This window comes from Seriola lalandi, unplaced genomic scaffold (genome assembly GCF_002814215.2).
Source record: "Seriola lalandi dorsalis isolate HSWRI2012SDOR001 ecotype SW California unplaced genomic scaffold, Sedor1 jcf7180002054975, whole genome shotgun sequence".
Classification (NCBI taxonomy): Eukaryota; Metazoa; Chordata; class Actinopteri; order Carangiformes; family Carangidae; genus Seriola; species Seriola lalandi.
In genome coordinates, this window is record NW_019525525.1 from 86995 (window position 1) to 97997 (window position 11003).

The 11003-nt window shown below is 35.6% G+C and overlaps 1 protein-coding gene across 1 annotated transcript; it reads right to left on the reverse strand.

Moving 5' to 3' along the window:
• Positions 1-261: 261 nt before the first annotated feature.
• cabp5b (calcium binding protein 5b) lies at positions 262-5343 on the reverse strand. Its single transcript, XM_023396305.1, has 6 exons — positions 5133-5343; positions 3537-3567; positions 3272-3415; positions 2243-2352; positions 1926-2073; positions 262-1302 (listed from the first exon to the last, which is right to left on the reverse strand). Exons 1-6 carry the CDS (start codon positions 5181-5183, stop codon positions 1274-1276), a joined length of 513 nt encoding a protein of 170 aa, XP_023252073.1. The 5' UTR covers positions 5184-5343; the 3' UTR covers positions 262-1273.
• Positions 5344-11003: the final 5660 nt, after the last annotated feature.

An 11003-nucleotide genomic window follows, 5' to 3' on the forward strand; every position in this document is an offset into this window, starting at 1 on the left:
GCTATTGTCACACTCAACAATTTTCATGTGGTTCTTTTGTTATGCAACAGCTTTAGCAACATCAGTGGGATTATTTTCAATAAAAGATGCCAAATGGGCAAAGTGGATGGAAATTAAATTTGGTATTATTACTGGTGGCAATCTGTCATTCAGAAATAATATCAATTATACTTGATACTGAAATGTGGATTCATCTGCTTGGTATACACATTATTCTATTAATTTGTGCTCAGTTAAGTCAACCACAACTCATATTAGTAATTAATATTGATTATGAAATTTTATTTTGGAAGGTTTTTCACAGACAAACGTAATAATACCCCTGCAAAAAATAAAATTGCGTAAGCACACATCATGCAATTAATCAGTATATTAGTGCCACGGAAGCTCACACTGCATGCTTGGTGAAAGTGTTGGTGAAAACAGCGATAAAATCTTTCAGGATCATCCTCTGGGAACCTTAAAATATCTGTGCCAAAGTAGAAAGCTATCCAGTCTCCTCTGCAGACAGCTTATTATGACTTGTAGTTATGTTTTATGACGGGAGCCATGGAGGAAGTTAGGTGATGTAGCATAGAAGGTGCCAAAGGCCGCATTACGTGGAGGTTGGGGTGGATAGCAAAACACAGGACTGCATGTTCATTGTAACCATGAAAATGAAGATCCTCTAACCTTAAGGAAGTACTGGGATCTTTTCAAAAAGCCTAACTAACTATTTTTTTCCACCTAAATTAAACCAAACCAAAATGACTGTTCCATAATTCTAATCCTGTGTTTATTATTGTTACCATGATAACAAAGGTGCACTACACGTGGTATTGGTACTGTTACTCTCCTATGCGTTGTATCCAAAGGTAGGGACAAGTGACCTATATGGTTGTTTAAGTTTCACCAAGAGAAAACAGTGCTGCTATTCCTTTTGAACAATGACAATGACATGTACACTCAATGCTCTGTAGGACAGGTCTGTGAGATTCAGGGCAAATTAGATAACAAAAAACTTGCCAAATTTGCTAATCTAGAAAGTTAATGTTATGACTATCAAGATCTAGACATTAAATTACAATAATTTTACATTCATCGATTTTAATAAAAAGAACAAAACATCTTTGTTCACTTAAAATTAATAAACTCGATGATCATGCACGAAACAGATGCCACTTAAATAACAGGGAAATAAAGTAAAGTTATTCATGACAAGTAGGCTATCATCAGCATAAAGTCCAATAAAATGCATCGTCCCATTCACAGTCATCCATTCATTCTGTTGTCCTCATTTCTGTGACATCATTTTCACAAACTCTGTGAAGAGAATGGACAAAATATTAATTAGCTAAATTCTTATCGATTAATAGCAATACATTTTCATTTCACTGCTGAAAGGACATCCACAGTACATACTTTCTGCTTTGGCACTGAATGTAAACATAGGTCAATTTAGCTGTCTAAGCACTTGAGCAATGTTATTTTATTGTGGACTCTCAATGGCAAGTTTACATTTTCTATAAAATGTGCAACTGAACAAACAAATGACAAAAATACATTATTAATAGAACTTTTTCATGGCAGACATTGTGACTTAAGGTAAAAATAATAACATTAAACATGGCTCACATGCTCACAGGTGTGCTAGTGAGCCACACAAGTCAGATAGCCTATTGTTGAGAAAAGTTTTTTTCACATAAGATTTGTTTGAAATAACAAACAACATTTATAAAATTATTTCCTTTTTCAAATAATAAATAAATAATACTTTTTAAAATAATGATTAAATTCTTCAACTTCTGTGTCTCACAGAGCAGTCCTCTTCTAACTCAAAATTAGACAGCAGATGTTATTTTTTGTCTTGTCTTTGTCTTTGTGTGTGTGTGTGTGTGTGTGTGTGTGTGTGTGTGTGTGTGTGTGTTTGTCTACTTGTGTCTCACCCTCAAAGTCAACTGTTCCATCCCCATTGTTGTCAGCTTCTCTGACGACTGCATCAATTTCATTTTTGCTGGCTTGTTCACCTAATAACTTTATCATGGCATGTCTCAGCTCATCTGATGTGATAGCCCCATCACCATCCATATCAAACTGTAGGGAAAGGAAGAAGAAAACAAAATTTTGCAAAGCCTTTGGATACATATTGCAATTATAATGCGGTGCTGTAAATTTTGAAGTTTTAGCTTTGACAGTATATTCTTCGAATATCCACCATGGGGTGCCAAAGACTAAAAAGAGAGGAAGGGTATGTTGAGCTCACCTCTCTGAAGGCGTCCTTAAGTTCCTTCAACCCAATCATCCCTGCAGTTTCAGCCACGAGCTTGGGGGTCATTAGTTCAACAAAATCTTCAAAATCCACCCGTCCCCCCACTGTGATAAGACAGATGTCATAGCTAATGGAACTACAGTATAAGCAGGCAGTAATCAGAAAACAGATTTCTCCACTCATTTATCTTCTTTGTTTTAAATGATCAACTTGAAAATGTCAGTGGATTGAAATTCTTGCAAAACATAGTGTTCTATCAGGTAAGCAAATGTCTACAGGTTCATATTTAATTTTTAAATATAATAATAAAATATATGATAACATGTGCTTTGCTGTAAATTTTGCTACTGATGTGGAGTGAGACCATAAATTCATGTTGTTGCTCCAACCCCCTTGTTTTTACACTTGACAAGTTTCTTTCAAGATAGAACATGCAAATAAAGAGCTCAGGGGACACAGAGCTTGCGAGACACATTTCCTGAAACTGTCAGAACAATAAATACTCATTTACAGCAAGCAGCAGTTTGTCAGATCAATGTCTTAATGTCTTTTATTTTCAATCATTTAATTTTTAAGCAGAGCTATGACTGTTTTTTAATATTTTCTCAGTAAAAACGTGAATGCCCTACAGTGATTATTTCTACATGAATAAGAACTATTCATCTTTTTATTTATTTCTTAATATGTGGGTCAGGTTACATCACCAGTCTTGAAGAAACCATACATTGAACTATGCATTAGACTTTGATAACATATTAAAATGAATGCATGAATGAATAAATGAATGAATCAAATGCTATATTCCTAAATTATTACATATGTTATGCTTTAGAAGAGTCCGAGCACAACAGGTAATAAATAACTTTTCTTTTCTTTAACACCATTGCTCTAAAATGCCTGTACAATAACACCAATTAAAACAATGTTTTTCATTTTCATTTTTCATCAAGGTTCACTCCAACATGTAGTTATAAAGCATTAATTGTGCGTTTCGCTTCAACCTCATTTGAAGACATTACTCACAATTCATGTTGATGTTCTGGCTCAGTTCGATCAGCTCCATTTCAGTTGGCATGTAACCCATGGTCCTCATCAGGTTCCCCAAGTCTTTACAGCTTATAAAACCATCCTTGTCTTTGTCAAACTCTACAAAAGCTTCGCGTAACTCTAGAGAGCACACAGAGATATGTGGGACATTGATAGTGGTATGTGACTAAACTGTGAAAAGGTAAAAAGAATTACACAGCACTCTTACAAGTAAATCTTGAAGCATAAAAACAACAATTACCTTCTATCTCATCGTGTGTAAGAGCTCTTGTCTGCAAAATAATGATATGGACACAAATATGAAATGATGTTAATATGCTTTATATACATTAGTTTGCAACAAAATGTCTGCAGTCATCTACTGTATATCGTGTCCCTCTGAAAGATAATGAGCTTGTCAAGCACCAATAGATCCAGAGTTCATAAGTACTACAGATGAAAAATAAAGTCTCCGTGGAATAAACACATGCTTGACACACTTGTTGAAATTGTTAGTGTCCCAATTCTATATATGTAGGTATGTGTGTGTATATTTTTAACTTTCAGTTTAACTTTAAAAATTGCAAGGAATTGTTTTTCAGACAGAAAATTTGGGTAAAAAAATAGGGGATTAAGTGCAACTCAGGTGTGACAAATGTACAGTTAACATCTGTTTAAACCTGTGATGCACTTAATTGTACCTTTGTTCAATATGTCGCATTCTTCCCCCAAAGTGTATCTCTAAATAACATGTAATATGTACCAGCAACATCCACAATATGCACTATGATAAACATGTATTATTTTTACTGTAACACTAAGATGTTTATTATTTTGCATAGGCTTTTTAATCCCCCCCCCCAATATTGTAGTATCTGAGGTCTTCATGAAAAAGATGAAGTGAATAAAACTCACTTACATTCTTTCAATTATTCCTGAAACACACTGGTTTCAATCAAATCATAATTTTTAAAGTAATTTTCAATGGTTAGTATTTTTTTTAATCCTCCATGTTTTTAGCTACACTGTTCATAGGTAGTATATATTATACATAAATCAACCTTAAATTTCAGATTACCACATATTAACGTGTGCGGTAGTTTTGTATATTCTATGAACATGGATTGCTGACAATTCCTGAACACATTTCTTTTTGAGCACATCTAACATCTGTAAATGTGTTTTGACATGAGGATTGATACTTGAATTCAGGCGGACTGAGTCTGTGTCATCTCTTAAATCTCTGCTCAAAACATTTTTATACAGTAATTCTACAGCATGTTCATTTTGGGATTACATCAGCGCAGATTTCCTATATATTTCAATTGCAGGTCAAAATATTATAGTGATGAGTGCTGAATGCCACTATGTACATATGTTTTTATTTGTGTTTAGATTTTGTGCAAATGTAATCTTTGAAATCAGGGACAAAGCACAAAAACTGACTGAGTGCCAAAGCATCCGCCTAATGCACCAGTTAAAAAGTTTGCCCTCCCACCTCTACTCCAGAATGGGGCTAGTCCTTTAAGCTTCTTTTCCCATTAGTTTAAAATAACAAATGAAAATTAAAAATAAAATAAAAAATAACAAAACAATAGAAAAAAAAAAAACATCAACCAACCAGCAAACAAACACAAAAAAACAATATTTGTTCTATGAATGATCAACAGATGAAAATAAGATATGTATTTCCTGGAACCAATTAAAAAGAAAACAATGATAATATATATACTAATAATTCATTTGAGACTTTTGAGAATACTCTTAAGCTTAAGACACATAAATAGTCAAAAACTACCATAACACCATCTACTGTAAAACCATAAAACCATAAAACCATAAAACAATTCAGTCTTACTTGTCTCCTTGTTCCTCCTCTGAGAAAGATGCAGGCTTGTTTAAGACTCATGATGTCAGCCTTTGTTGAGATCCTGAGTTACTGTTTGTGAATTCTTTTATTTTTTCTTATTAAATGAAATTCACTGTTATATTTTGTTGTATCATCTGGTTTCTTTTTTCAGTGCCAGCATGTGAGTGTGTGTAAACCGTGATCAGTAGTGATCTGCGTATGCCAGAGAGGAGGGATGAGGTCCCTTATGGATTATCTCTGCAGCTTTGGACTAGAAAAAGAAAGATAGGCTTAATGCTGCACATATACACAATTTCATATACACAGTCAAAGATTACAGTTGTTTTTAGTAGCTTCTTTTGAAAATAAAGAATTAATGCACCTAAATGTTATAAAAACATTTTACTGTAAAAACTATTATAATTTGATACTGTACACTAATGATAAAAATTGCAGTCCCATCAACTCTTTGGATTTCAGTCTTTATGCATTTGGAAAAAGGAAACCCATGCAGAATACATATCTGTGTTTGTGTATTGACTCCAGTTTGTTGACACAGTGCCAGAGACTGAAGCTTTCTATTATCACTAAATGAAATACAACAGATGGGAAAGTAGTATTAGAAGGATTGTGACTCACATGCCAGTGCATAATATGTATCATTCTTTTGTTTTTTTTAATAAAAAAAAAAAAAAAATCTGATAAAATAAGAGCATTGTTATAGGTTGTGATGATAATTTAACTTTAACCTAAATTAATGGATTTGTCAGAATGGTCAATCTCAGCATGCAAGTAATCTGATTATTAAAGACTTGCAGCCGTTCTAATGCTTGTTCACTGTAATTATTAAATTATATATTTTCAGCCTGTTACATAACCATATATGCCAGAAAATTAAAGGTTCAGTGCGACTTAAGAAGATATTCTCAAATGTACACGCAAGCATCACATTTGTAGCTGATCTATTTGCTGTTGTGCATGACAAACCCATGAAAAGAGCACATGACCAGTCTGATTACACAAAAACAACATATTCAGTAAGAATTAATTTCAAATGTAGTGAATTTGGTCTGGCTGTATATGGTGTATGTGAACAGGATCTGCATTAACTGACATCATGAGCAGGATGTCAGATAATACCATGAAATCACTTTTTCTATCTTTTTACATAACAGCATTGATTCTGGTCATAAACTGTACGTTCACTACGTACAGACGGATCAAATTAACCACACATATAAAAACACATTTCTCACATTTACAGACATTGTTGTAAATAAAAGAGTAAATGTTAATGAAAGTGACATTTCTTTCACAGTTATATCATCATTAAGCTTATATTATAAGCTTATATTTTATAAAATGAATACATTAATAAAATGAAGTGCTGAATAGGTTTTGTCCATTTAAAGAAACTGTCACATATGACTGATATGATTGTGAGAGTTTCAGTATCTGACAAGGGGTTGAAAAAGATATACTACTATACGAAACTATACAAACTATTTTCAGACATGCAAAATGATCTTGGTGAAACTGGAACAACAGCGGAGTCAAGGTAAAAAGGATTAATGATGCACAGCTTTAATTTCACAGAAGGTCAGGACTTTTATGACTGGTTTTAATCATTTAATCATTTTAGCAGGTAAGAATCAAAAGCAAAAAGTGTTGCATGAAGTGTGTCAGTGTTTTTCGAGGGAAACCAATGATGGAAAAAAAGCATAAAATTCTGTGTTACATATTTTTATCTAAAAATATTTGCCCCTCCCCTTGTAAAATCCCAATGCAAATCCAGGCTTTCGAGTGGCTGTACTTCTGTCTTCCCAACGACAAGTCTCAGTGTGAAGCAGCTGAGTTCTCATCTTCAGTCTCATCAAGATGGACAAACTGTCTGTTCTGCTGACAGCGCTCTGTCTGCCCTGTAAGTTGCTTTAGCTATAATAAACATTAAAAAAATGCATATACTTAATGTTCTGGCATTTAGCCTACTTCTCTTTCATTCCCACCTCTCTCTTTTTATTTCTGGTTCTTTTGTAGGTTTGAATGGCCAGGCTCTGGAGTCCATTCCCTCCAGTTCAGTACTGAAAAAGCCTCAGGAAGCCCTCAGTCTGTCCTGCAGGGGAACTGGATTTGTTTTCAGTAGCTATGGAATGCACTGGGTCAGACAACCTGCAGGAAAAGCACTGGAATGGATGGGGCTTATTTACTACGATGCAAGTAAAACCGTATATGCCAGCAGTTTGCAAGGACGTAGAGAAATCACCAGAGAAAACAGCAACAGTATTGTGCATCTGAGACTGTCCAGCCTAAAGCTGGAGGACTCGGGCTGTGTACTACTGTGCTAGACACACACTGGTTAAAGTGGGGCGAGAGGCTTTACAAAAACCTCAAATAACCTATGTTTGCAATGATCTACAGGGGGCAGCAGCAGATCAGAAACAGCAACTGTTTGGCATCTCACTTACACAAACAAAGGAAAACACACAATGTGAAGCATCAGTTGAGGATGTGGTTTGCGACTTCCTCATTCTTTGGCTTCTTACCAACCTGTGCTTTTCTACAGCAATTTAGTGGTTAATAATATTCCCATCAGGCATGAATGAAACATTTGTTCTGTTATAATTCAACTGCCACAAACTATAACTGCTGAATAATGGTTCAAAGGTCACCAATCAAACACATAATGAATGAAAAAAAAAGATGATGAACACAAAACTGTTTGCAAGATGTAACAATTAGGTCTCATCCAGGAGAGGGAAAACATTTGGCTCTATGTGATTTTTTCTTTTTAAATGTTTTGTTCACCTGTTGAGGGAATAAAGCTGATTTAACAAGCATCTCCGACAGCCCATCAAGATCAGACTCAAACCTTCCCCTGCCAGGTCTAAAAACTCACAGAAGCTGCAGCACAGATTACAAAGGACTGAGACAAATATGATGAGTTATGAATTGGATTGGAACCAGTCTAACTTCCTTTTATACTCTGCCAATTTCATTCTCTATGCAAAGTGAACCTCCTCACAGTCTGCTATAAAGACTTGATATCATACTATCAGTTACAACAGAAGAAGAGAAGCTCCCATCAGATCACCTTCAATGACGACCATGTTTTCCGTAGCTCTGCTGCTGCTGCTGGCTGCTGGATCCTGTGAGTCTCACCGAGAAAGAGAAACAAGCAGTTTGATCACAGCACACTGACCGTTATTACACTGAGTCAATATTCAACATGCTTTCCTCCACAGGTGTGAAGTGTGAACAGTTGACACAGCCAGCCTCTGTGACTGTGCAGCCAGGTCAACGTCTCACCATCACCTGTCAGGTCTCTTATTCTCTTGGCAGCTATCGCACACATTGGATCAGACAGCCTGCAGGGAAAGGACTGGAGTGGATTGGCGGCAAATATACTGGAGATTCATTCTACAAAGATTCACTAAAGAACAAATTTAGTATCGACTTAGAATCTTCCAGCAACAGAGTGACTCTAAATGGACAGAATGTGCAGCCTGAAGACACTGCTGTGTATTACTGTGCCAGAGAGTCACAATTACACAAACCATCAGTAGACCTGAACAAAAACCCCTCAGTGCCTGAACACTTGTAACATGAAGCCACCAGAGGAGGAGCCCTCAGACCACTAATGATTTCACACCAGCTCACTGTTACAGTCAAGAGAGAAACTTCTTTAGAAAGTCTTTAGATTTTTTAAATGGTTCTTAATTAAATTTTACAGAAACTGTTTTCAATAATTTAAATATGCTGACTTTATAATCTCTGAAACATTACTGTATGTTTTCCCAAAGTGAAAATTGAATAACACTATTACACCTTTCAAGTGATGAAATTCAGTTGTGTGATGTTTTTTCTTGTGAATAAACCTTATGAACAATGTCATTCGACCAAAAATCTGTTTTTAGTTAACTAAAATTCCAAAATTCAACGTCTGAAGACTTTTATTTCACTGTAGATTATTAATTTCTAAATTTAACAAAGATTTTCAAGTGCAAACCTGTTCTCTCCTCCCTGCGAGGAGGAGTCAATGCAAAACTCAGATGTCTTCCACCTCTACTTATCTGACTGCAGAGAGGATGACAGAGAACAGTGGACACACAGTTTAACATGATGGACTATAGGACAGGACTGCTGCTTTTAACTCTCTGCTGGGCAGGTGAAGAGATTCACATATCATAATTTGACATAGTTTTTATTTGTCTCACCAACATATTTGACTTTATGTTTTTATACTCTTAACAGGTGTTGATGGTCAGACTCTGACAGAATCTGAACCAGTGGTTAAAAGGCCTGGAGAATCCCACAGACTGACCTGTACAGCCTCTGGATTCACATTGAGTAGCTACCATGTGAACTGGGTCAGACAGGCTCCTGGTAAAGGACTGGAGTGGATCGCTTTTGTGCACACAGGCAGTTCTTCTAAATATTACTCCCAGTCAGTCCAGGGCAGATTCACCATCTCCAGAGATGATTCCAGCAGTAAAGTCTATCTACAGATGAACAGCCTGAAGACCGAGGACACAGCAGTGTATTACTGTGCCAGACACACACAATAACACAATCCATCAGTAGATCTGAACAAAAACCCCTCAGTGCCTGAACACTTGTAACATGAAGCCACCAGAGGAGGAGCCCTCAGACCACTAATGATTTCACAGTCTTTAGATTTTGTAAAGAATTGTTAACTTGATTTAACAATAACTGTACCCATCCATTTATAAAAAAAAATTAAAAAATGAAATTATTCAAAGCTCAAAAGTCAAGTTCACTGTGACCACATAAAACAAGTTTTTGGCCATAACCCAAATTCATACAATATTTATGACACAAATCAATTCAAATATCTATCAGGATAAAATTAAGTGATGATATTTTATATCCAATGATCAAAGGTCAACTTCACTGTGACGTCATAATGTACGACAAAAACCCCTCTGACTATTACTCAGCTCTGTAGCTCAGGTAGGGGAGATTGTGACCATATTTCCTACAACTCGGCTGGTTGGCTGAGGTGTACAACTGGTACACCACCTATGCAGTAATTCCAGTATTCAAATGCAACATACAAATAATTAAACAGTGCTATTGTTTAAATAATAATGAATGGAATGATAAATACTTATACTAAATAAAGGTTATGAATGATCTTATGTCAGCAATTGTAGGCATTGTTTGAGATAAGAAAAACCCACATCATGTTTTAAAAAGCTATTTGTTATTAGCAGTTCTGGGATCAATTTTCAATTAATTATTATATATTTATCTTATTTATCTAATAGGGTTTTTTGTGTGAGTAAACCTTATGAACATTATTATTAGACAGAAAACAGTTTTTAAACAACTAAAATTCAGATATCAAAATTCTGGATTGTTCTATCTGTTGTACATTATACTTGCCAGAGTTTAGCAAACAAGGTCTCTGATGGACCAAGTCCAAGTCACTTCTCTCCTCCTGTGGGGAGGAGTCAATGCAAAACTCAGATGTCTTCCACCTCTACTTATCTGACTGCAGAGAGGATGACAGAGAACAGTGGACACACAGTTTAACATGATGGACTATAGGACAGGACTGCTGCTTTTAACTCTCTGCTGGGCAGGTGAAGACTCTTACAAATTTTAATTTTACATAACATTTATTTATTTCACCAGCCTATTTCAATAGATCTTTTATTTTTCATATTGACAGGTGTTAATGGTCAGACTCTGACAGAATCTGAATCAGTGGTTAAAAGGCCTGGAGAATCCCACAGACTGACCTGTACAGGCTTCTGGATTCACATTCAGCAGCTACCCTATGAACTGGGTCAGACAGGCTCCTGGAAAAGGACTGGAGTGGATCGCTTTTGTGCACACAGGCAGTTCTCATTTCTT